General features: G+C 43.9%; 1 protein-coding gene across 17 annotated transcripts in view; it reads left to right on the top strand.

Moving 5' to 3' along the window:
• PPIP5K1 (diphosphoinositol pentakisphosphate kinase 1) overlaps positions 1–26,979 on the top strand; it is a 1,768,598-nt gene that overhangs the window by 1,145,226 nt on the left and 596,393 nt on the right. For all 17 annotated transcript variants that reach the window (XM_085644342.1, XM_085644333.1, XM_085644343.1 and 14 more), the window contains 2 exons: positions 3,116–3,237; positions 16,760–16,942. In XM_085644342.1, the coding sequence (XP_085500468.1) occupies positions 3,116–3,237; positions 16,760–16,942 (305 nt within the window). The remainder of the gene's footprint in view (positions 1–3,115; positions 3,238–16,759; positions 16,943–26,979) is intronic.

The raw sequence follows: 26,979 nt of genomic DNA, 5'->3' as shown, positions 1-26,979 counted from the left end.
TTTTTGCATCCCAGTATACCATGGACTATTCCATGAATTCTCCTTCAGTGAGTATCCTCACCTGAATTGCCTACTCCCCTCTGAATGTCCATTTATTTCATCAGGCCAATATTACCCAATATTGGGCCCTTACCTTTTGCAGAAATGAATGCAGTCACCACAACACTACTGTCAGCCCTCTACTCCACCCTTTCTATATGTTTCTAACTACTAGGTCCATATGGGACAACAGTCATCTGCCGTAGTCTGTTGGAGTTCTTAATTTCTTTATTCGGGCTGTCCTTCTGAGCCTGAGATGCGTGAACCTCTGCTTCTCCAAAGATGATCTGCTCTCCAGTTTGGATGCATTGTTCGCTCTGCCTTGAAGTTTAGGTTGGACTCTCCCCTCACATAGTGTGGATATTATTCTAGTCCTGCCTTTCCATTTAAATTGCAAACCCTCAGGGAACACCCAATTATTTTGAATGTGATGCTTGCTGAGTTTCTTTACCACCTCCCTAAAATCTCTGTGCTGTAGTAAGGACGCTGCTGCCAGATCTTAATACAGAGAGACTCCACTGTCACAGAAAGAGTTAGATTTATGTGGGTGAGCTACAGTCATGACTCTCTCCTTGAGGGGAAAGCTGGATAATTTCACCATAGTTACTCTTGAGCAGCCGATCTTACTTGCTTGTCATCCACCTATTTTGTTGGTCAGTTTTCTACCTATACAAAAATTCCTCTATCTCTTACAGAATACCTCTAACGAGCTCAGTCACAAAGTCCAGCATATCATCAGCTTCTGTTTTGTCCTTCAGATTTCTGATGAGTATATTTTCTGGACAGGATCTGTTCTTTAAGTCCTCACATTTGCCATCAGCCTCTTAGTCTCAGATTTCAGGAAGCAGGTGGAAGTAGTGCAAGCTGCCCTTTCTCTGTTGATTCCAGTCTCTGCTTCAGGTTTTGCAGGTCAGATTTGATCTCGTCAATGTCTTTAATGATATATGCCATGCGTTTGGCTATATTGTTCTTTCTTTGTCTCAAGATCCATTTTCAGAGCTGCTTGACAGGCTTTCAGGTTATCTTTAGTAAGGGCTCCAGTTTGTGTTGCTATAGTGATGTCTGTTTCCAGAGGTAGGAGTTTGCTGGGTCTTTGTCATAGAATCAGATTCTCAGCATGAGGTTGGGCATTTGTTGAGAGGCCTATATCCAAGTTCTGTCTTCCCTCATAGGTTAAAAATGTCCTTTCTTGTTCCCCTTCCCAGGGTCTATGATTCAGTACTACCAGAGTTCTGGTCTCTTTCTGATGATGGATCAAGTGCATTTGTCTTATACTATGCTTGATCTTGCCATTTGCTGGCCAGCCGTGAGATCAGAATTCCTCTCTCCTGGGCAGAGTTGTAACGTATTGCCATACCACTGAATGATGATTATTAACCAGACCTGGGCTGAGAGCATAAAGTAAGGCCTGGAGTTCAGCATGTACTGCTCCTCCCTGCAGGCTGCCATTGAGCTTTCTGTGTTTTTACTAAGCCTGTATTATTCATAGTTTTCATAATTGCTACCCTCATGTTCAGATGGCTCTCCTCTTTGTCCACAAGAGTTTACTCTTCTTAGAAAAAGTGTATGGGGAAAGAGAACTAGAATTCCAATTGGAAACTCTCAGCAACATCCATACATTTTAAGAGTATCACACCATTTGTCCCCAGACAGTATTATCCTTCCTCATCCCCCACCAAGGAGGAACAGATGAGGATTGTCTTTGTATTGGTTGTCGGCAGTGGTGTTTCCTTCAGCAGTTCTATGTTCCTCACCAGTCATAGTCCTTTTTCCAATGACTGCAGTCATGATGAAAGTACTATATCTACTGTAGTCCTGCCATTAGTAGAAGAAGCCTCTAAATGCTCAGCCAGACTCTTCGCCTCTACCTCATCGGCCTTGGCAAATATCTTTGGTGGGAACACCATTACAGAAGCTTATGCCGGTGTCCCCATAACCTGGATATTTCTTTGAACAATTCACTGAACAAGAACCTTTGACCACTGCACATGATTGTTTTGACGGGGTCTCACACTGTTGCATTTATTTGGATTTAGTTGTGGGAACCTCATGTGACCTTCAACTGAAAGCATCATGTTTGCATCACAAAGATATGTCTTCTTCTCACCCCCAGCCTGGACAGTTTCCCCTCTCTGTCATAGTTTGTAAAATCAGCTTGTACAAATGATGCACACTCATGCAAGTTGGCCTTCTTGAGTCTAATGGATTCACTTTGACTCATTTACTGTGTTCGGGTCAGTGATTATGTAATAAGTGTCATCAGTGGCGTCATCAGGCACAGCACCTGCACATTATCTGTGCTCTTCTTCATACACTTGTTTAGTCTTACGCATATCTATAAGACAGCTCCAGGCCTCTGACAAGCCACGTCACAGCTTGTTAACTGTTAACAACTGAAAACCAAGAATCTTCAAAATACGTCAACAGTTTTCCATGAGCTGTCCGTGACCATGGCCCCCAAGATGTCAAGTGCGGGAGTAAACAGCCTCAGCATCAGACTCTGATGTAACACTACTAAAGCATTTAGCAAATTCATGTAGTTTTATCATACCTCCCTCACTTTTTTAAAATTTTTCTTCTGCCAAGTTAGTAGTAACAATATGAGACACATACTATGAGCCTTTGGTTTTGTAGTAGAATATGAAGACTGCAGCTACATCCAAATCTTAAGTCATAATCAAGATATTTGGCTGAAAAACAGAACAATGGAAACAAACACAAGGGTAAACTCATTATGACGGTCTTTGCCATAGTCTCTTCTGTGTATGCAATGGATGCCCATGAGAGCATGGCCTTTGTCTTTATATCACAACTGGCACTGTGTTGTAACAGTTTGTTTAATGACCTCGTTTTAAGAAACTATGATGTGTTATGTGTACCCACGTCAAATTGTGTGTCTGCTTTGTTAGCTCTGGCACCCCGATGTGTTCCTAGAATTATTTCCGTGTTAGTCTGGAAGCTCATTTATAGTCTGCCATTTTACATTTTATGTCCTGTTTAGAGGGTTGTTCTAGAGGCACTACCTATACTGGTCATCTGGGTTGAGATGTGATCTTAAACTCCATTTTGTTTTTAGGTGACTATGCTGGTTTTCCAGGATGTGGATTGCTGCGACTGCACAGCACCTACCGGCATGACCTGAAGATTTACGCCTCAGACGAGGGCCGGGTGCAAATGACCGCAGCAGCTTTTGCAAAGGTGTGAGCTTATTTTGTTAATCTGAATGGCATAACTGGTAAAGCTAGGATAGTTTAAAGGGCACAAACAATCCAGTCAAGTATACCTTGTGGAAAAGTGCAGTTGTATATATTTATTTGTTTTGCTTGTAAAGTAACTTTCTCTTAGGCTCCAAGAGAAATGTATGTTCTTTCCATTTTCCACCTTAAAAATGAACTTTTCTCTTTTTCAGTAGTATATTTATGCAAATATTGTACAGGAGCGAAAGGAACTTCAAAATATGTGTGTATAACCCCTCAAAATTGTGTGTTTGTAGTTATCCACTGAATGAGTCCCCTTTCCCACACCTATTCTTAAATTTAGACATATTAACAATGCAGTTCATTGGCAGGATTTCATCAGTATTGTACTCCGGTTATGTATGCAGATCCTAATTATGTGAATCTTAGAATCTGGGAATTCACTTCCACAGTTCACATTTTTCTATGCTTAACATGAACATTGTAGGTTGTGCATAAGGTCCTCTCAAACGAAGCTAAGAATGATGTGGCCTTAATGTGGTACTTTTGTTATCTCTGATATATTCATTCTGGAACATATCTTCTCATTGTGCTTGTGGTGACCCTGGGCCAGATTCCCCGACTTGTATTCACTCTGGCCTTAACTGCACCCTCAGGACCCTACTTCAATTCCCAAGAGTCAGTATGGCTCAAGTCATAAAGGAAACACCTCTGAATCACAAAAGTCAGCTTTATTTAATGTGCGATTGTTAAAGCTGCCCTTTCGCAGCTCTGTTGTTTTTAAAAAAGTATGCGTTTGCCCAGATAAACAGGTCAGGGACTCCTAGCGGACAACTCCACCTCCCTATGCCCTTGTGGAGTCAGAATCTTTTTGGTATATTGTTTCACATTGCGCCTGGGCACTGCTTTCTTGTGTAGGCCTCTTTCTACTTGATTGTGCTCCTTGTGCTGTTTACCTTCAGCAGTCTGGTGTTCTTGTATGTGTTTTTACCCCTTCTGTGTTCTACCTACCCACTTGCGGTGCAGCCGCTGCCATTGCCTCCAGCTGAGGTGTGGGGGGTTTATACATATCTGCCAATGCATCATGGGGTAGCTGTTGTGTCAGCTGTTCTTTCAGTTCTCTTCACCTGGGACACTGGTCCCCTTGATGGTTTGGATCCTTGTCTGGTATCCTTCTTTCACAGGAGGATGGGTTTCCCTTTCTTTAACTCCATCTTTCTCTCTCCACTCCCACCTTCGTGGTGTCCCCTTTTTTATGGGAGAGGTTCCATTTACCCCCCTTCTTGGTGGGGGCATTTCATTACTTTTTTTAAGGCATATTCTATTTTTCCTCAAGTTTCCATGAAGAATTGGTCAGATGTATTACCTGTTTCTCCTGCTTCCAGAAGTTGGACAATATGTGTTTGCCATAATCAACTATCTGTTGCCCTTAGTTTCTGCCAGGTTTCGTTTCCCCTGGTGGTCTTCTTCTTCTCTTTAATTGTGGACTTTCCACATGCTGTTTGCTTCTCCTGCTACCGCCTGCTGGCATCCTTCCTCAGTCGGTGGTGTTGGTTCTTGGATGGTTGCCCTTGTTTTCCCCACTTCTAACTTCTTTGTGGCATTGTGTTGCTGTTTCCCAGCTTTTCTATCTGTCTCCACCTCCGTTATTGTTGTAACCTCTTCTTTTATGACGGTAGGATGTATTCTCTCTCTCCTTCCTTGGTTACCGCTGTTCTTGGAATGTTCCTCATTCCTCAACTTTTCGTCCTCCCGCTCACTGGCGGAGGTCGGGGTTACCTTCGGAGGAGTGGATATACTTTTGCTGTACCCTGTATGACTTGTGTGCCTATGGGAATTTCTATGTTTTTTTATATGCAGATTTATACTTATACATGCCAAGACATCCAAATATAAATGTATATATGTCTATCTCTTGAATGGATCTCTTGTGGATGTCTTTTACTTCAGGTATATCTATGTGTGTGTTTGCACATATGGTCATCTGGCCTTCTATACGGTGTACATCGCTGCGTTTTACCGACATCTTCTTGGTGTCCTGGTTCAACCCTCTTGGTTGCACTTGTTTGTTTCCTTCCATCTCAGTTACATTATTTCGGAGGATGCCTTATATATCTATCAAAGTTCTCAGTGAAAGAGTGGTTTCTTTATAGCGTTCTTGTTTTTCTAGGGATGCTCTTCAGTAATCATTGTTTTCTCTTTTCTGTCATTCTTTGATTGGAGGCCCCTTTTTGAAATCTGTTTCTCAGGATAATTTTCTTGACAATCGATGGGTGCTCTTTATTTATTGTATGTTCTCACTGCAGCTGAGCTCACTGTGTATGCTCCTTCCATTGGTTTTGAGCCTGAACTCTATGGATTTTTGTCCTTGGTATCTTTGTATCCCCCTATCGTAGGTTACATCCCTTTTTGAAGCTGCCTTTCTGGTTCTATACTTTGTTTCTCATGGTCTTGTTGCTTTCTATTCCCTACGGGATTTCCATAGTCCTTCTTGGAGATCAGTCCTTTGGGTAACATCTTAGCTCACTACTAATAATTTTTCGGATAGTCTGGTCCTTCTATATTTTGGACTGGCTTCTCCTATGTGGTTATCTTTAGTGAGGTTGGTTTGCAGCCCCTCCTCCAAGGATGGTATTGCTTGGGTATCTGATTCTAAGATAAGGAATCTGCAGCTAGATTTCTCTATCAGATGGACAAGTTACTTACCTTAGGTAATGCCTATCTGGTACAGACAGGATCTAGCCGTAGATTCCATATCAGCCAACCCATCCTCCCTTCTCTGCGAACTGAGGGCCCTGTGGTCTTCTAAATTCCCTCTGTGCATTCTACTGTGGTTCTTTCTATCTGTACTTGTTGTTACAAGATCTTTCCCTTTTTGGCACACTGTTTCCTGAGACTGCTTCTCTATGTGGCTCTACGTTGTTGGTGCAGAAATGGTCATAAAAAACTGATGTAAGCGCCATGGGGGAGGGCTTATATGGACTCCATTGATGTCACATTCCGGAGACGACGATGCTATGCAGTGACTTGACTCCCTGTACAGACGCGTGGAGGTACTGCTGAAACAATTTCCGTATCCAGTATGGGAGGATTCTAAGATAAGGAATTTGCGGCTTGATCCTCTCTCTACCAGATAAGACGTTATTGAAGGTAAGTAACTTGTCCTTCAACCAGGTTAGGACCCTACATAGCCTCTATTACGAGGTAGAGTGACTTCTCCTCCGAGTGATAATGTGCATGGGCATCAACTCCATTGTTAGATAGTTTTCTTTCCGCCATCGGGTTTGACGCTTGCTCCTATGCTCTGTTTCGACACCGTCACGGTGCTCTTTTCGGTTCACATGGTACCTTCCCTCCATCGGAATTGTACTTGGATCACGTTCCTCTTCTTCCTGTGCGGGTTGATGTTCGAATAATTCAATTGAGACAGGTTTGTTTCGACCCCAGCTCCTCCTGGACCTTCCCTGTCGGGGCGTACTCTCGTCTCCGTCGAGTCTCTCCACCATGCCTCAATGGTGATGGAATGGGATGCCTTTTCGCTATTGTCCTCGCTGCCATGCGAAATACCCTCGGACCAATCTACATCAGTTCTGTAATGTGTCTGTCACCGGACCTCAACGAGGCTGACTGCAACGCCTACTGTTCCTTCTGCTCCTTTAAGACTCTTTGCGACCATCAACACGTGATGTCGCTGAGGAGCTAGAAGATATAAACAACCAAGGGGAGTTCCACTGTGTTAGAGTTTGGTTATCTTCCCAGTGACCTTTTTAGCTCAAAGAAAACAGTAAGTTTTCTTAAAATAACCCTCACCCACCAAGATGTCCCATGGTGGCATGCTTCATCATTGGGTCCTTCCCACCCTGCTGCGGGATGAGGCGTGCTGCGACCAATGAAGACGTGGTATCAATTTGTAAGATGTGGACTATAAAGTGAATTATGGTATAAGAGTGGGATGGTCTATTAGTGGGTTAAAAAATACCTGGCTGAAAAGAAACTAAATATTTACTCAATCCTTTAGCTTGTATTATTAAAAATGGGGAAAGGAGAAACACACGTCTATGTGTGTGTTTGTCTCATGGTAGACACGTTTCAAACCATTACCCCAAGGCTTTTCTTCAGGACCATGACAATGATCCCATGTACCGCTCTTAAAAAAGAAACACCACCTAGGTCTTCTTAATCAATATTAAGTGTAAATAGGTGCAATACGATACCTAATCAGTATTAGTTATAGTAAAGCCCTGGAAAGATAGGACATAGAGTTACTGCTTACATGTCAAATAAAGTTATATTTAAAAAAACACCACCAATTGTGGAAAAAAAAGTGTGATATATTTTTAGAATAATATTAAACATTAGCTTTGATAGTGTTGTGCTGCCCTTTAAAAGATTCTCAGAGTTGACCAACAAGACAGTACAAGACATATAACATAAATCACACAATCTAAAGTTGTTTTTCTATGACGATGAAGAAAAACAGGTCTTGGTTCTCCAACTGTATGACCTTGTGTCCATCGTATTAGATATGACTTGGTTAATGCATTCGGTAATGATGATAAAACACTGATCCTATTTTACAAATGAACGTGGTAGCTATACAAAGAAAGAGTTAAATACTGTCGCAAAACCTACTTATTGGATGTCTTTAATATGGCCCCATGAGCTTAGCGGGGGAGGGGTGCTTGTAGTCACACACTGTAAGGGGTAAAAGTCAAGCAAATGTTTTTTCATTAAATAATTGTAGAGAGAAACTGCTTAATGGTGGAAAAAAGGGAACAATGCCCATTGTCAAGGGGTCGGCTATGCCGTACTCACGTCATCAAATCTGCTCCCTTGCCCTATGTACTTTGCCTGCCGGTGGCTACATAGACAACCTTACCGTAGGAGACTGACCCGTTAAATGACAGGTGGCTCCTTGTTGGCGTCCTTGTGTGTGCCGGAGTTGGACCGCAAACTTTCGAAGATGGCCGTCACCCCTACTGCACCATTTCCTGGTTCGTACGTCGCCCGGTAAACCCTCTGCATCGACTTAATCTGCCTCGACACCCAATGGACTATCAGCACTGAAACAAAAGGCAGTTTTGGAATCGAAAACTTCAGTGCCAACCACAAGCACAACAGTTAAACCCTTCCTCCATAAGCTCCAGGAACAGCTTGATTCAAGGTAAAAGCAGCTGGTCATTGGCCCTCAGACAGGCCGCATCCTGGCCTCCCCTTCAGGACCTTGTGCTCCATCCTCTAAACTCCAGCTATCCTTCCAAGCAACTTTGGACACTCCAGTTCCTGCTAAACTGCGCAGGAAGGCTGATAAGGCTACTAGCCCTTTACCTCTTTCACCACCATCGCCACCTCCCATTCCACCACCTTTGCTTTCGCTTCCCCCCCACCGCTTTCTACTGGGGACCACCTCGACTTTACGCCTCAAAGGTCTCAAGGGCATGCTTGGTCACACCCCTGAATTTTTTTTAGATTTTGTCAGAGCTAGGCTTATAACACCTTGGGAGGAAAAAAATATAAGTCCTCTCCTTCTAACCCAATATATCCTTGGTCCGCTCTCGCCTCATTCACTAGTTATTCCAACTGCCCATAATTGAGGAAACTCCCAGGCCAGAAGAAATGCCCCGCCACCAGATAAAGAGAGGAACTGTTTAGATGTGGCGGGGAAAAGGGGGACAGTATAATCAGCCAATCACTGGCGTATTGCCAAATTCCATGGGCCTCCTTGCAAGATTTGACCATGCCCACTGGAACTAAATGGAGGAGCTTATTCAATACCTCCCTGAGGAGCATAGGAAACATGACCAGGAAATACTATCAGAGGGCAAGCTCATTTCTAATATTTCCATTCGCTGCGCCCTGGACTGGGCTAACACTGCAGCTAGGGGGATGAATACTAGTGTTCTCTTCCTCAGACATGCATAGCTACATATTTTTGGCTTTAAGCCGGAGGTTCAGCAAAATCTGCAGAACATGCCTTGTGATGGGGATCACCTTTTGGGGATGCCTTTTCGCTATTGTCCTCGCTGCCATGCGAAATACCCTCGGACCAATCTACATCAGTTCTGTAATGTGTCTGTCACCGGACCTCAACGAGGCTGACTGCAATGCCTACTGTTCCTTCTGCTCCTTTAAGACTCTTTGCGACCATCAACACGTGATGTCACAGAGGAGCTAGAAGATATAAACAAACAAGGGGAGTCCCACTGTGTTAGAGTTTGGTTATCTTCCCAGTGACCTTTTTAGCTCAAAGAAAACAGTAAGTTTTCTTAAAATAACCCTCACCCACCAAGATGTCCCATGGTGGCATGCTTCATCATTGGGTCCTTCCCACCCTGCTGCGGGATGAGGCGTGCTGCGGTTACTGTCTTGAGCTCACTTCCACGACTCCAACCATTCTAACTCGCAAACACAGCAGAACATCAAACACTGCTCAAAGACGAGGTCAAAGTCCTTCTCAAAGGGTACAGGAGCGTACTCACTATACTTCCTCATACCCGAAAAAAGACCGGTCCCTCAGGCCAATCCTGGACCTCAGGCCTCTAAACAAATACATCCTGTGAGAGTTTTTTCACAAGGTAACTCTTCAGGATATCATCCTGCTTCTCCAGCAGTGCAACTTTGACTGTGCTCGACCTAAAGAATGCCTACTTCCACATTCCAATACATCTGTCTCATCAGCGATATCTCGGGTTTGTGGTTGGTGGAAACCACTGTCAGTTCAAAGTCTTCCCCTTGGGGTCACTAAGGCACCTCGGATATTCACCAAATGCCTTGCAGTGGTAGTCGCCCTTCTCCGCTAACAGAACGTTCACATTTTCCCATATCCAGAAGATTGGCTCATCCAAGCTGCAGCTCATCATCAGTGCCAAAAACACACTCAAGCCACAATAGATCTACTCCATTGATTAGGGTTTACCATCAAAACCACCAAATCCCATCTCCAACCCCTAAAGATTCAGCCTTACTTAGGGGCTATTCTCAACATAGAGGTAGGGTTAGCCTATCCCAATTCTGCAAGGATTCAGTCTTTTCAATCACTAATTTCCATGTTCCAGCCACATCAGCAACTCACATGCCCCAGCGTAGCCGTAGTACCTCATGGCCTCAGACAGGGGTCATTGGGACAATCTGGTTTGATTGGCCACCGCACTCATCACTCCGCAGTGGTGGAACACCAGCAGCTTGTTACAGGTGCAGCCTTTCCTTAACCCTGTTCCATAGACATTTGTTACAGGAAACACCTCAGTCTCGGGGTAGGGCACACACTTGCAGGATCTGACTGTACAGGGTCTGTGTGAGACCAAATTCCAGGATCTCCACATGAACTACCTGGAGATTGTATCTATTGAGCTAGCATTGAAAGCCCTCCTGCCTATCCTGATAGGCAAGGTTGTCCTTGTCCGGACAGACAAAGTGATGGCTATGTACTACCTTCAGAAACAACGGGGGACGCTCTTTCCACAGCTGTCTCAGTTATCTCAAACCATTTGGCATTGGACTCTCCGCCACAACATTAATTTGTTAGTGGAATAACTTACAGGTATGGACAATGATTTTGCCGTCCTTCTTAGCAGGATGTAGCAACAATTCAACAAGTGAGAACCCCACCCGCAACTCCTCCTCTGTTACTTTCACAAATGGTGAATCCCTCAAATAGATTTGTACCCAACCGCAGACAACGCCAAATGCCCAAACTTCACCTCTAGGTTACCACACACACACAATCCTGTGGCAATTCACTATGGATGAATTGGTCAGAGATATTTGCCTATGCTTTTTCTCCTCTCCCTTTTTTTCATGTGTGGTTCGGAGGCTTCGGCAGACATTCCTCATGCTCATCTTAGTAGCTCCCACATGGGCTTACCAGCTGTGGTTCACAACTCTTCTCGACCTTTATCTGGCCCCACACGACAGGCTCCCCAATAGTCCTGACCTTCTCATGCAGAACCATGGAGAAATCAGGCACCCAGGTCCCTCAACCTTGCGATTTGGCTCTTGAGATCATACAATTTGGATACCTTAATCTTCCACCTGAGTGCATGACCATTCTCAAGTAAGCCCGCAGACCTACCACCCGTGCGTACTACACCGCCAAATGGAAAAAGTTTGTTTGATATTGTGACTCACAAAGCAAATTGACCCTTTCAAAGCAACAGTACAGAACATTGTTTGTTACTTGCTTCATTTTCAAATTTCTAGCCTAACCTTTACCTCCATACGCTAACATCTTGCCACAGTAACTGCCTATCTTCAGAATTGTCAACACAACTGTCTCTTCAGAATACCAGCTATTAAGGCCTTCATGGGAAATCTTAAAACAGGAATTTCTTCCCATGTTCCACCAGCACCCTCATAAAATCTTGAGATTGTACTTACACGACTGATGGCCCCTCCATTTGAGCCCCTCACACTTGCCCCTTCAAATCATCTCTTGGAAGGTGGTATTTCTAATTGCTATTACCTCACTCAGGCGTGCCAGTGACCTTCAAGCATTAACTCTAGAAGAACCTTTCTTACACATACATAAGGACAGGGTTGCCCTCCACACCAACCCCAAATTCCTTCCTAAGGTAATGTCTTAATTCCATCTTAATCAGTCAATCGACCACCTACCTGTTTTTTTCCCACAACCAGGCTCAGTTGCAGAACGAGCTGTCCATACTTTGGATGTAAAGTGAGCCCTTAAGTACTACATTGATAGACTAGGACTTTTCAAAGGACACAACAACTTTTTGTGGCCTTCTCCCAACCTCATTAAGGGAAGGCTATATCCAAGTTGGGCATTTCTAGATGGATAATTTAAATGCATTCAGACCTGTTCTGCTAAAGCCAAAAAGGTTCTACCCACTTCTTCTAAAGCAGACTCTACTGAAAAGAAATGAGCCTCTGTGGCATTTCTGGGGAACTTCCCAATAGCTGATCTATTCAAAGTAGCTACCTGGTCTACACAACACACTTTCACAAAACACTACTGTGCGGATGTTCTAGCCCACCAACAATCTAACGTTGGTCAGACAGTTCTTCGTTCACTTTTCCAAACCACTGCAGCACCCACATACTAGCCAGTGCTTTTGGGGAGGACTGCTTAACAGTCTATGCACAGCATGTGTGTCTACAGCCACACATGACTTGAACAGAAAAGGTTACTTACTCTGTAAGCATCTGCTCATGACATGTAGTGCCGTAGATTCAGATAAGTCCACTCCCTTCCCCGGAGGCCTTTGACCATTGTAGTATTTTATAATATCTTTTTCCTCTTATGCATGGACATCTCTTTACTTATCACTTCGTTTCACACTCCATCCTAACCCGCGTGAAAACAATCTATAATGGAATTGATGCCCATTCGCATTATCACCAAGTGGAGAAGTCACTCGACCTTGTGACTCAAAAGTCTTCTTTGAAGAAAAGCAACTTGCACACATCCAGGCCCAACAATAGATGGCAGGAGTATGCACAGCATGTGAATCTACAGCCCTACATGCCACAAACAGATGCTTACAGGCTAAGTAACATTTTTCTTCTCCTCTACGAGCCTTGTCTGGAGGTCAGTGAACACGAGATGCCTTCTAGGTCTTTACTCCCATGCACTTTGAGACGAGTGGCACTAGTTTTACCGGCTCCTCCAGACAACCTTCTGGAGTCCCATGCACAAAAATTTGAAGACAGTTGAGATACAGCAAACTTTATGCTGTTGCTTGAACACAATGACTATTAAGGTTGAGGAATGGCTCTTTGACACCACCCCTGGATGAGATCTAGGGGATTCTCCAAGTGTCCCTGATGGACAAGCTGTTTGATGGCTCTGCCTTTTTGGCGAAAAAACAGGCTTATCCCTTGAGTGGTTTAAGGAGAGTAAAGTCACAGCATGTTCCTTGGATCTTTCTTGCCCCATCAGACCATGCCACCAACAATGTCACCCTCTCTGTGGCTAATGTCAGAATTTTCAGTTTTTCCGATGCCAGACCCCTCCATCAGCTCAATTGCCCTTTGAGTCCCTTTGTAGCCGAGGCCACGGTCTTCGAAGACAACGTCCGGGGAAGGAAGGATAACATGCAGCTCAGCTCTCCACTCCTCCAGCACCCTCAGCCGTAAAACCACTTTAGTGTGTCCTTACAGGACACAGCCACCGTCTCGAAAGCAGGATCCAATATTTCTAGCATGGGTTGCAGGCCATTACTTCAAACAAATGGGTGCTCCAAATTGTCCATCTGTGCTGCTCCCTCCCATTTCTTTCTCCCCCTCCGCATCTTACACCACCATCAGCACAGCTGAGGAGGACAATCTGTCCATCTTGTAGCAGGAAGGGAGGCCCTTTTGGCCACAGGGGCATAGAGACGGTTCCCTCCTTGGAAGTCAGAAGTAGGTGTTCCTCCTGTCACTTTCATGTGTCAAAAAAGGATGAAGGCCTTCTTCCTTTTCTGGATCTATGCCCTCTCAACACCTTCTGACGAAAGGACAAATTAAAGATGCTCACACTAGCCTAGTTCCTGTCTGCCCTAGACCCCAGTGACTGGATAGTGATTGTGGACTTGCAGGACACTTATTATTTTCCTATGCCCATACTGCAGGCCCAGAGGCACGACCTGCATTTTAAGGTGAGCTAGGACCACTTTCATTTAGCAGTTATCTGACATTGCTGGAGTTTGCTATCAAAATGCCAAAGTCACACCTGACTTCTTGGCAGAGCTTCCGTTCATTGTAGCAGTTCTGGACAGGGTACTGTTTAGTGCCTTTCCCATGGAGAGTAGAGTCCAGCATATTCAGGTTGTGATCCCGATGTTTCACCCTCAGTCCTGAAACTTAGTGCAGATGATTCTGAGGCACCTGGGATTGTTGACTACTTTATACTGCTGGCCAAACATACCAGGTGACATATGTGGGCTCTACAGTGGGAACTCAAATCCTAGTGGACACAGCACCATGGGAATCTATCAGATTGTATCCAGATTTCGAAGGAAACTGCACAAGAACTGTACTGGTGGTTACTGGACCACAATTGGGACAGCTGCATACCCCTCTCCTTACCCCACCCAGATTTGACACTTGTGACTGATGCATTTGCTTCTGGGCTGGGGAGAACATCTGTGAATAGTGTAGATCCAGAGGCTTCGTCTCCTGTGGAGAATCACCTCCATATACGCTTGTTCGAGTTGAGGATGATTAGCTTGATGTTGAAGGCTTTCTTGACCATCATCAGAGAGAGTCTGTCTTAGACACTCGCAGACCGCACCACAACCATGGGGTAATGCAGCAAGCAAGACAGTGTGGAGTTTTGGGCCCTGTGTTAGGAGACTCTGTGCATCTGGAAGTGGCTGGACAGCCAAGGAATTTCTCTGTTAGTAATCCAGTGTGGACAAACTTCGCTGATGACGCTTAGTAGATCACGAATGGCAGTTGCACCTGGAGGTGGCCAGATATCTTCCAGCAATGGGGGGAACCCTTGCTTTATCTTTTTGCTACCACCGAGAACACGCAGTCTCAGCATTTTTGCACATTGGAGTTTCCAAGGCAGCTCTCTCTTTAAGATGCCTCCCATCTAGGGTGGAGCTCGGGACCAATGCATGCCTTCCTGCCACTGCTTTAACGGCTCCGACTTCTGAAGAACAGGATCATCCTAGTGACACCAGATTGGCAGGATAGTGTGGTACCCTGAACTCCTGGGCATGAGCATCTGTCTGCCAATCAAACGTCTGCTTGGGAGGATCTTCTGTGGCAGCAGCAGGGCAGGGTACTGCATCAGAGCCAGCACAATTTGCTTCTCCATGCTTGGAGACTGAGCAGTGGCAGTTAAGCTCCTTCGATCTCATTCGTTGATGTCATCTTGGCCGCAAGGCATCCTTCCAAAATATCAGTGTGCCACACTTGCGAAGTTAAATTTGTGGATTGGTGTGGTGGCCGAAAAATTTACCCATTGCCATTGAAGTATCTGAAGTTTTGTTATTTGTTTGTCCCTGGTCCAGCAAGGATTTGCTTTGGGCTCTGTTAAAGGCTACCGATCGTCTCTGGCTTGAGTTCAACCCTCTTTATTTAAATTACCTTTTTTGATGAGATTTTTGAAAGTTTTGCAAAATTCTTGCCAAAACCCTTTGTGATGCCAACGTGGGACTTGAATTTAGTCCTCACTTTTTTGATGTTCAAACCTTTTGAGCCACTGAGGGATGCCCATTTAGACTTCTTATTTTGAAGACTGTCTTTCTCATCGCCATAATATCAGCTTTACATATGAGCAAGATGCATGCTCTTTCAGTCAACTCACCTTTTACAATATTCTTTTCGGACAAGATGGTGTTGAGGACTTGGGCTTAGTTTCTACTGAAAGTGGTAACTCCACTGTTGGACAGGCTATCACTCTATCGGCATTCTTTGTTCCACCTCATCTCTTTAAGGGAGAACAGAGACTCCATCGTTTGGATCCTAAGAAGGTACAAAGTTTTTATATTGATCGCTCCAAAGAACACAAGGTTGGACGATCAGCTCCTTGTAGGGTTTTCTGGAAGAAAGAACTGCAAAAACAGACCACCTCTTGAAGGATTTTACTGTGCTGGGTTAGCCAATGAGTGGATTGTTTTGCACATTGGCTAGGAAGCAACCTCAAAGGGGCTTAAGGGGTTGTTCCGCACGGAGTGCCTGTTCTGGACATTTGTTGGGCAGCTGCATGGCCATCAGTGCATATATTCTTAAAGCACTGTTGCCTCAGCACTCAGGCATATTGAGAAGGGCATTGTGCCAGCTTGGTACTGCAGGATCTTGTGGCCCAAGTTAGTTCACAGACTCGCCACCTTGAGAGGTACTACTATTGTATCTATTTTCAAGGTGAGGAATCTGGGGCTAGAAGTATTCATAATAGAACACATTTCTTTACTTTGGTTACAATCTTTCTGGTGGATACTCTAACCCCAGGTGCCTCACCAACACTTCCACCTCTGTTTCTGTGAACTGGAGTTCTTTTCCATCTAAAAAGGTCCCAGGCTAGAGATCAGCACACTGTGCAAATCTGCCAATGGGCTCTGCGTCCGAGGGCGCGGAGATCCTAAGAAAGCAACTGACTGACATCAGCGTGCATGAATGACACTGGTATGTGGCTCTTCTTGTCACTTCTCGAGGGGAACAATGTTGGCGGGGAGCCTCACGACAACACCTATCGGTGCAAAGGATTATTATTGTAAAAGTTTTCAGATCTAGTCTGGCGCTTGTGGAATATTCACAAGGTGACAAATCTGTGGTTAGATAGAGTATTCCCCAGAAACATTGTTACCAAAGGTAAGTAACCTGTTTATAATGTGCCTACTTAGTAAGTGTTCCTTGATAACTGAGCAATATTAGCTGAAACAAGGATATTTGAAAGAGGGCTGTTGAGGTTTTTAGACTTGGTGTTCACTTTACTTGTCTTGAATTATCTACAGCTTTTTCTATCTGACATTCCTTATCTACAGCTTATTTTTAGCAGCTTTCTCAAAACACACTTTATGTGAAGCAGGGAGTTTGCATTTTTCTGCTTATGTGTGATTTGTGATCTGCAGGGTTTACTTGCGCTGGAGGGGGAGTTGACACCAATCCTGGTGCAGATGGTGAAAAGTGCCAACATGAATGGCCTTTTGGACAGTGACAGTGACTCTCTCAGCAGCTGCCAGCAGAAGGTGAAAGCCAGACTCCATGAGATCATGCAGAAGGATCGGGAGTTCGAAAATGAGGACTTCGAGAAGGTAATTCCGATTTACTGGAAATTGTCTTAGAGCCAGATGCACGACCATTCAATTTTGTGAGTCGCAAATTGCGACGTTTTGCGACTCGCAATTTGCGAATCGCTAAATGGAATGTACAACAGTATCTAAGAAACTGTGATTCTCAAATGGATCGCAAAGGACTTGCCTCGTTAATATTTATGAGGCAAGTCGCAATTTGCAACCCATTGGGAATGGCCTTGTCTGTGATTGCTTTTTCTATAAAGCAGGGTTTTTTTTAAATACAGGCCGTTTTCGTGAAAGTAAGGAAGTGATACGTTGGGCCACTGCCTGCTCTTAAAAAATATCTTTGCATCCATTCACAAAGGGGAAGGGGAACCCTTCCGGTTTGCGAGTGGCTTGCCACCTAATTGAAGTAGGTGGTAAACTTCGCAAAACAATGGTACATACCATTCTGACTATAAAGAAGGGATGCCCTTGGCACACCCCTTCCTAATAGTAACTCACAAACACTATTTTGCGAGTCACCAGCTCGCAAAATTGCGTTTGTACATACCACCACCCTTTTTTTTTTTTTTGCAAATCTGTTTTTAATATTTTTAAAAGAATACACGTTTTGGCAGCATACATTACACACAGGAGTTCGTGAGCACATGCAAATTGTTAATCCGTACTTGGTCTATAGCCAATTTGATATAACACGCATGCGAATTATGTGTCAACCACCACCCGCTCGGGAGTTGGCCGCATCTTCATTATCAGCTCTGGTGCAGTCTCTTAAGGATTAACAGTAGCAACTGTATATCAGCCACTTGGCCGTGCATGCAAGCTTATGCCGCCCACTCAATTTAGGCTTAGAAACAGAGGAGTTACCTACAATTCAAAAAAAGAAGTCATAACAGTGGCAGCGTGAACAGTTGTATACGTATAGTGCTCCCCCCCCCTTTCTACCCCTGACTCCCCTTCCCCCCTTCACCCCCTGGATCACCCCTATGCCCCACGATTGCAACCACCCCCATGTGTCTGCAGATGCCCCGACTGTAGGCCAGAGGTAGTAGGGGCTATGCTATCCCGTCAGCGAGGCAGCCCTTGTTGCACCGTCACTCGCGCAGGCACTTCCAACCACCCCCGTGTGGCCCGTGTGACCCTCCCCTTCCAGGCACCGGAGCTCGATAAGCAACTGCTCCCAGCGGTCCGCCATAGGTTCCTTCCGCAGCCCCAATGTTTCCTCCCTTCGGATGGCGGTCCCCTCTGCCCTAGCCCATGCCTGAAATGAGGAGGTCCATGCTCGCGCGTGTGTTGGGTCATGTGCCTTCCATCTCCTCGTAATGAGGCGTTTTGCTACTACGAGCCCCAGGTCCAGAAATCGGGACATTACCTTGTCTTTGGGTGATCTTTTAAATTGGTGCAGAATGTGTTCGGGCCAGTCTAATGGGATGGTACGACCCACACTCCCCTGCAACAACCCACTGACCACTCTCCAATAGGTGCCCAACCCAGGGCAGCTCCACAGCATGTGCAAGAACCCCGCCCTTAGCTCACTGCACCTAGGGCAGAGCGCATCATTGCGATGAAAGTACCTGTTAATCAACTCGGGCGTGAGGTAGGCCCGGTGCACTATGAACAGCTGGATTTGACGGAACCGCATGTTTCTGGGGATACGCACTGGGCCTTTAAGGACCCTCTCCCACTCCTTGTCTGCTAGCGGCCTCCCCAGGTCTAGTTCCCATTTGCCGCGAAGCGGGCCCAAACTGACCGCCGTGTGCTCCCTTAACGAAGCCGCAAACCAGCGGACCAGATGTCCGCCTCTCCCCATGACGTGCAGGTATTGCATGGTTAGGTGCTGACTAGGCTCTGTGGTCATGTTCCCCCATTTGGCAGTTAATCTCGCCATCAGTGAGCGGTGCGTCAAGAACCCACCGGGTGGGAGCCCGTCCTCCGACACTAGGGTCTCGTATGGTATAAGCTCACCGTCTCGGTACAGGTCCTCCAGCGTGCGCACATCCGCTTCCCAGCAGCCCGTCAGCGCAGGGGCCGCAAGCACCCCTCCACCTCCGGAGGAACCCTCCAGAGGTATTGCCGGCGCGTATGGAACAACAGCGCGAGTGAGGTACAGAGCCCTCCGAAAGCACTACATACCACCACCCTTTTTTGCAGCCGCAAACGGACCGATATTCCATTTGCGACAACAAAAAACAGTTGTACATCTGGCCCAAAGGGCCACATGTATCAATATTTGTAATAGCGATGACCTAATTGCGATTTTCAGCGAATCACAATTAGGTAATCGCTATTACAAATGTATGAAACTCCAAGAGTTTCATATAGCGATTCGTTGGGGGTCGCAAATCGACCTACCTCATTAATATTAGTGAGAAGTCGCAGACCACCATGTCCGTGATTGCTTTTAAATAAAGCAATCTTGTTTTTTTTTTTATGCAGCCCGTTTTCCTTGAAGGAAAACGGGTTACGTTTAGAAAAAAAAAATGAATAGCTCACTTTTCATTTTTTAAGAGCAGGAGAGGTCCCTGTGACCACTGCCTGCTCTTAAAAAACGTTTTTGCATACATTCACAAGAGGGAAGGGGTCCCTTGGGGACCCTTTCTCTTTGGCGAATGGGTTACTACCAACATGAAGTTGGTGGTAAAATGCTAATGTTTTTAGACCGTATTCATAATCACAAAACATTCATAAATACCGTTACGATTTAATATTTGGAAGAGGCGCCCTAAACACGCCCATTTGCAAGATTCGGTATCGCAAAATAGGGTTTGATACATGTGAAAAGCATTTTTTGCGTTCGCAAACTGGCCCATTCTGAGAATAGGCCCATTTGCAAACGCAAAAATGCTTGATACATATGGCCCTTAGTTTCTTAAAAAGAGCATACAAACGAGCAACATAGATAAAGGGACCAAGCTATTCAGGTTTCTTGAAAACCTACAGCTTGTAGAATGCACAATGTAATATTTAGCACTGCATTATAACTTATACTCATACACTTGTTATACATTTTCACTTTAGTTCACCCTGTAACCTCTGTTTAAATGCACAATGTGCTACAAAAAAAGCCTCGAAAACAAACAGCCTTTAAAACATACAGCTATCAGAGGACATGGCCAGTGAATTAAATGGCTGCTAAAGCAAATGGCCGTCAAAACCCGTCAACAGTAGCTCATCTGGGCTAATTCTTGAAAACAAAAATTGTAAATCTGGTTCCGTAACGTCATTTCCTAAACTGATGCAGATTTAACATTGTAGCAGTCACAAACATTTGCAGGTGTTCTGGAAACCATTGATAGTGAAATGTTTTCTTGCAATACTCCTGGAAAGGTTTTGTGAATTCCCAATTTAATGTATGCAAAAACAGTTCCAAAGGCGTAACTGTACATAGTCTCCATGTAAAAGTGCTGTCATATTGTGCAATTGCACTTCTGGGTTTGTTTCACCACAGAATATAGGCCCAAAGTGTTTGAAGTCGACTGTTGTAAAACAGTCATGCCTGAGATATATAGCCTCTGAAAAACGTGGCATCTTCATCTCACACTCTGAAATAAATGCCTGAAACACAAATAATCTTAAGTACAGGGCCTCTGTACCACACAGCATCCAACGCACATACCCACTGAAACTCACACCAGTGGGAACTCCTAACCTCCGAAATATCCGACTACCCAGCAAATCTCCAGAATAAAATGCCATCATAGTCATTCGTCCATTGAAACTCGTTGCTACCAAACAATCTGCTCCCAAAAGCATTCCGTTCGTAGCTCTGAGGTCTATAAACAAATCGAGTGATTAGCAATGGGGTGTATGCACTCGTCTGCTCGCGGGGCGCTGCTGGAGATCGCCGCTTGCATGCTAATGGAGAACGATTCTTTTCTGCTGCGTGATACATTAGGCATTTTCCCTGTTATAGATTAAACACGAAGAAGCAAAAGCCTTGCCATAGGAAGCAAAACATTGGAAACCCGGCCTCGTGAATGAGCATCGGTACAGTAGCCACGTGGAGAGAGAAGCCATACCTCACTGAGGGAACCGCGAGTGATGGGAGAGGCCGGCCGATCCTTTCAGTCTCTCAAATGGCTTACTTTGGAGCACGTGGCACTCTGAGGCTCTAAACGTTACATGACACATCCATCAAATAGGTGTGGCATTTTGTAACATTTAGAGTTTTTCCATTTCTTTTTGGTATATACCTTTTATCGCTTTAGTAACATTGTGAAAAGCTGCACTAGCTAGTCTCACCAAAAATAGCACTGTCAAAGCAAAGCACATAGATTCCTCTCAGCAAATGGCAGTTCAAGGAAATAATAAGAAAAGGGGCCATGTTCTTTGGTCAATTTATCAAATAATTGAAAATCACAAGTTGTGTTCCTTGGCAACAATCCAATCTTTCTTCCTGCTACCACCATGTTAAGCAATTGCTGACGACAACAACTGGGGTGTTTTCACTAGATTAATGTTTTTGAGTGGTGTGTTCAAATTTCCCTATCGCACTCTTGAGATTGTCAACAGTAATTAATACTGTAATATCTAAAGAGTTCACTCTAGTGTTTTCTGTTTAAAAATTACCGCAAAACACCATTGTGTCTAAAACACATTGGCCACATTAAACAACAGCATCTCACCAAAGACTTAGGGTATTTAGCGGGAGAGGATGTGGCGTTACGGCCAGAGTGCCGACTTTGAAACTTGGGAACCAGGTCTAAGCCTTGTATCGGCTGAACATCCTGTGATTCTGGGTAAATCAATTAATCTCCCTCATGTCTAAAAAATATGAATCTGACCTTGTGTAATGTAACTGGTGCTCATGTAAAGCGTGCAAATTTATTCGGGTCGAATCTGCCCTATATAAAAATGCATAAAAATCAAAAATACTCTTGGAGCCTCATGCACAACAAGACTGTGGGAAAGTCTCTGTTTGCAAAGTGATTTCTAATGAATTGCAGCACAAGCACTGCAAAGTGCTGTGATTAGCAAGGCAAAGAGGCGGTCACCCTTGTAAATTGCAAGGAATTTACTAATTCTTTATGACTATTTTTTGCTATTCCAAAGGCAGCCGATGACTATTAGTTGTCAGAATTTGCCAGCTTACATTCTGCTTGTGCAGGCTGTAAACATCAGATCAGTAGTCCTACACACTATTGCACGCACTCCCAGTTTACAGTGTGGCGCTGTTCCCATACAGAACACTCCTCAAGTGTGCACTCTTTGACTGTGCACGTTAGCTCAGGCTAGCAGAAGGTTAGGCAAGGTTTATACCGTGGTACAAAGCAGCGCAACAGATTGTAGCAAAGTATACAAAGGCAAATGCCGTCCCATAGTACATTTGGAAAGGCTGACACTGTCGCTTGACAACAACCTATTGAAGTTGAAACAAAAACTAGCATTTGCAATGCAATAGGTCTCGCATTTGAGAGAGTTTGAGCTAGTGGCATTGTAATGATAAGGGGCTAGTTATTAATACAGGTAAAACAAAGTATCTAGTCCTCAATCCACCGAAAAAGACAATCAAACCACCAACTCTAGATTCTGTTTTCCTAGAGAGGGTTACTGAGTTTGATTATCTTGGCATTCGCCTTTGTGACTCGATGAGTTGGAAATGTCACCTCCAAAAGATGTTGCTGACTCACAAAAGGGTAGTGGGTGCCCTTCTTAAGGAACAACGCGCCTCATCCCTTAAACCCATTGCACCCATTCTTGATATTTATAGGGCACGGGGTGTTAATGCAGCTCTATATGGGGCTGAACTCTGGGGGGTACATAAGGCGGATCAGTTATCACGCTCAGAAAGCAAGTTCCTCAAAGATTTAATGGGGCTTCCCTATAGCACCCCAACCCTTCCAATGTTATTAGATATGGGTATGAGATCAATTAGTGACCAGGCTAGGCTCCGCCCTCTCCTCTTATGGGCGAGAATCTGGAGAGTCCCAGAAATGTCTAGCTTTGCGGATGGCCTAGCCGATGTGCTAGATTCACCGGGATGGCCCAAGATTCAATGGCTGAGGGAAGTCAAGCGTCTTCTCTTCAACATGGGCCTGGCGATGCCTGGGACAACAGATCAGCCCCCCCAAAGTCTGTGTTAAAGAAAATATACTGGAATTAGGTAGCTGATGGTAGATCTAGCAATCCCAATCTGTGTAGGACTACCCTGGACTTTCTTTTAGTAAAAGACATGCCCCTATGCGAACCATATTTGGATACCGTCACAAAGCGCAGGGATAGGGCATTGTACTTTCAATTTAGGATAGGCCTACTTCCCGTCGGGGAACTAACCTCTAGGTGGAAGGCCCCGGCTTTTTGTGTCCATTTTGTGAGAACAGGATAGAGACAATCCCGCACTTGCTTTTTGAATGCCCGGCCTATGTACTACCCCGCAGTAGATGGTTAAAACCACTTTGTAGAGATCTCGGAACAAGGCACTATATGGAGGCATTACGTATATTAAAAAATGATCCACGGCCCTTCTTTGCTTGTGGTATAGCCAAGTTTTTGGGTTGGGCTTGGCGCATTAGATCAACTAGGCTTTTGTACCTTGTTTAATCTGTTTTTTAAAATGATTTTATGTAATTTATTGGGACCATTTGCAGCATGAATTGTATGATTATGCATTGGCTCTTTTTTACTATTTTATTGTTCCATGCTAAATGTACTGCTTTTTAAGATATTTCTTATATCGAAATAAAGCCTATGATGATGGGTTTATGATAATGCCTTTTATTTATGTGTTTACAAAACCTGCAAGCGGTGCGTAAACACCGCTTGCAGGTTTTGTAAACACATAAATAAAAAGTATTGTCATTTACAATGCCAATAGCCCATACTCTCGCAAATCGGACCTTAAGCAATTAAAAGTAAAGAAATAGAAAACGTTTTTTTTCTATTTCTGTACTTTTAAAGCGTTTGCGGCACCAGCACTTTACCTTAAGATGTTGAAAGCTAAAGCGCGGGTGCCGCGATTATAACAAAAGTAAACAAATAGAAAACCAGCATTAAAAATGCAATGGGTCTCGCAATTGTTTGAGTTAGTGCTATTGGCGTTGTAAATGACAATGTCTTTTACCCATGTGTTAGGGAGTGTATGTATATGGTGTGTATTTATATTATGTCGGTTGGATTTGAATGGTTAGTTGTGGAATTGTGTTGCATGGAATTTGTATGGTTTGGAGTGTATTTGTGTAGTGGAATTATTTGGTGTTGTGTGCACTGGATTAATGTGGGATTGAGTGTACTGGAATTATGTAGAGTGGGATTGTGTGTTATGGAGGGTAATTATGTGGAATGTATGTTGTGTTGTGGAGTGGTGTGTAGTGGAGTTAAATTATGTGTTGTGCTGCTCAATTTTGTGGCTTCATGTGGAATTTTGTGGTGTGGATTGTATGTGTGTGTGTTGTGTAATCGTGTTGTTGAGTTGAATTATGTGGTTTGTGTTGCATTATGTGGTGTGGTTTGGAGCTGTGAACCACCACGGGGTTACCATGAACCTACCCATTGTATACCAGTAAATGAATCTGCTACTTTGAGTTGCTTTTAGCAGAGTGCAACTCGGTCAGAGCGCATCTTTGGACTTAAGCATAGCACTTACACATGCACAAAGATCCAAGGAGTGTGTGCCTGTAGTGCTTGACCGCTCATGTATTTAAAATATTTGTTATATTTTAGCCAAAGTTCCTTGCATTTGCATAGTTGCATGAATATATTAATTTAAAATGTGATGGCAAGCTTATCATAGCTAGGCCTATATATTTTACTAATGATTTATGTGGATGTCAACTGGCTTTGTAAAAGTCTAAATCTGACCAAGGAAAAAGTGTCTGTTAACCACTATAAGAATATTTTTTATGTTCCCCTGCTTCAAGTGATAGTTTGTAAACACTGTGAATTATGAAAGCTTTTCACGTCCTTTCAAATAATTATGAAACATTTGTGGGGAGGAGTATTTAGTTTGTTGATATCTCGCACAACACTTTCAAGCAAGGGCCCAGTTTGCATAATAAACAGGTTGCTAGGACACGATGCACTCAGCAATCTATAAAGTTGTTGTGTTTAATGTCAGACTTTGTGCTGGCCTTGAGGGACTGTTTCACTCAGTATACCATTACCAACACGGCTTCCTTGAGCTTAATTAATCAGTGACAGCAAAGCCTGCGCCACGCTCATGCGATCAGCTGTCAATAATACACGCAGTAGAAATACATGCATTACACACTCCCAAGAAAGTCCTCTGAAGGAATGAATACACTAAAACTAGCGGTTGCAACAAGTCCGCCGCTTTATTCTTTTATAGATTGCATATGTGCATCAAACGCACATCGGAGCGGATGAAAACCTAAGCGCTGAAAACATAAGCGCTGAACTATCTCTAAAAAGATGAAAACATAAGCGCTGAACTATTTCATTATTGATAGGCTCTGTTAAAGCCATTCAAGTAATGTCCTGAGCTGCTGATTAATCTCCACGTGTCTACAAAAAATATGAATGTGTCCTTGTGTAATGTAACTGGTGCTCGTGGAAAGCACCGCAATACCTTCGAGTTGAGTTTGCGCTATAGAACAACTTCAAAAAAGACAAGCATTGGCATAGCCAATAGGTCTCGCCTTTGGGACCTTATAAGTGTTTAGACAGAGCTATTGGCTTTGTTAATTTATTTAAGCTGTGTTGTAGAGCATTATGAATGTTGTGCAGCATGTTGAAAAGTTATAATAAAAAAAGTGTTATAACCTTATTTGTCACCCTATATATAACCAATAAACATTATATACAACTTAACTACCCTAATAAAAACAGAATTAACCCAAAGAATGTGTTCTAGTTTTTTTTCCCATGGCAAAATAATAAAGTAATACTATCACAGAATGTGCTGCATTATGCTGCATAATTTGCCTTTTCTTGCCACATAATTTACTCAACCCTGATGCATAATTTGGCCCTCTCCAGCCACATAATTCCTGTGGCTCTGCCTATGAGGTTCTCAGTGTGACATGCTTCTCAGTCATTTGACAAAGTCTTTGAACAATGAAAATGGAACAATCAGCGAGTCTTGTAGCTGACCATAGAAAGAGTAGAAGCCCTCACTCCTGCAAGCAAAAAAAAATATTCATTCAAACGTCATAGGTTTTTTGGGGTAATGAGACAAACAGTTCATTGCAGTATTCAATTTGCTATGTCAATAAATATTTCTTATTTTGCAGAAAAAAAGATGTTTCATGCCGTTTCAAATAAATCGTGAAATATAAAAAAAAACACGAGTAACGCGTGTCTTATGGTCCAATAAAGGCATTGCCATGTTCTGGTGATCTTTGGCATTGTGGTTTGTTATGTCACAAAAAACCAGGCTCCGAGGCCATTAATGGACGATAATGAACCAGTGAATGACCAGATGTCTCTTCTCACTAGAGAGAGGGAGTGAGAGAGAGGCGAAAAAGAGAGAGAGAGGGTGAAGGGAGAGAGAGAGAACAGAAGGTGAGAGACAAGACGGAGGCACAGGCAGCCGTATTCCTTTATTAATTCCGAACTTAAAAAAAAGCACAGGATTAGTGAAGCATCAACTGCGAGCAGGAGAGTCTGGATCTTATGTAGTGTAATTTAATAAACACAAAAGGGGGTTCATTCGCAATCCAACTATATTTTTGCGTCGCTATAGTGCAGGTCTGAGAATCACTATTAGGGAGTATTTGAGGCGAGTTTAGGCCCAAAGGCAAAAAATGGAAGCCAGTTCACCCGAATTAACTGTTACTTAATCATCCAGAAAGTAACCGCACTGAAGCCTCATGCACATCACTAGGTATTCTTTAGTGAGCACTGAAATTTCAGTGATAGACCCCAACTCACAGCCTTGAAGCCTATGACGTCACCAAGCAACCTTTAGTGACCACCGGTATTAGAATGACTGATCCTAGCTCACACTGTGATCTACCCTCTATGAGATACTCCATCAATTGAATACACGTAACTGGCAGGAGCCGCACTGACAGCATAGAATCCTCAGTAAACGTTACATAACATAACTTACATTTGGCTAAAAGTAAGGCTTGGGTTGTTTTCAACCAATAAGA

The sequence above is a fragment of the Triturus cristatus genome, chromosome 3_1 (genome assembly GCF_964204655.1).
Source record: "Triturus cristatus chromosome 3_1, aTriCri1.1, whole genome shotgun sequence".
Classification (NCBI taxonomy): domain Eukaryota; kingdom Metazoa; phylum Chordata; class Amphibia; order Caudata; family Salamandridae; genus Triturus; species Triturus cristatus.
The sequence above is the reverse complement of the archived record's forward strand: the minus strand, read 5'-3'. Positions and strand labels throughout refer to the sequence as shown.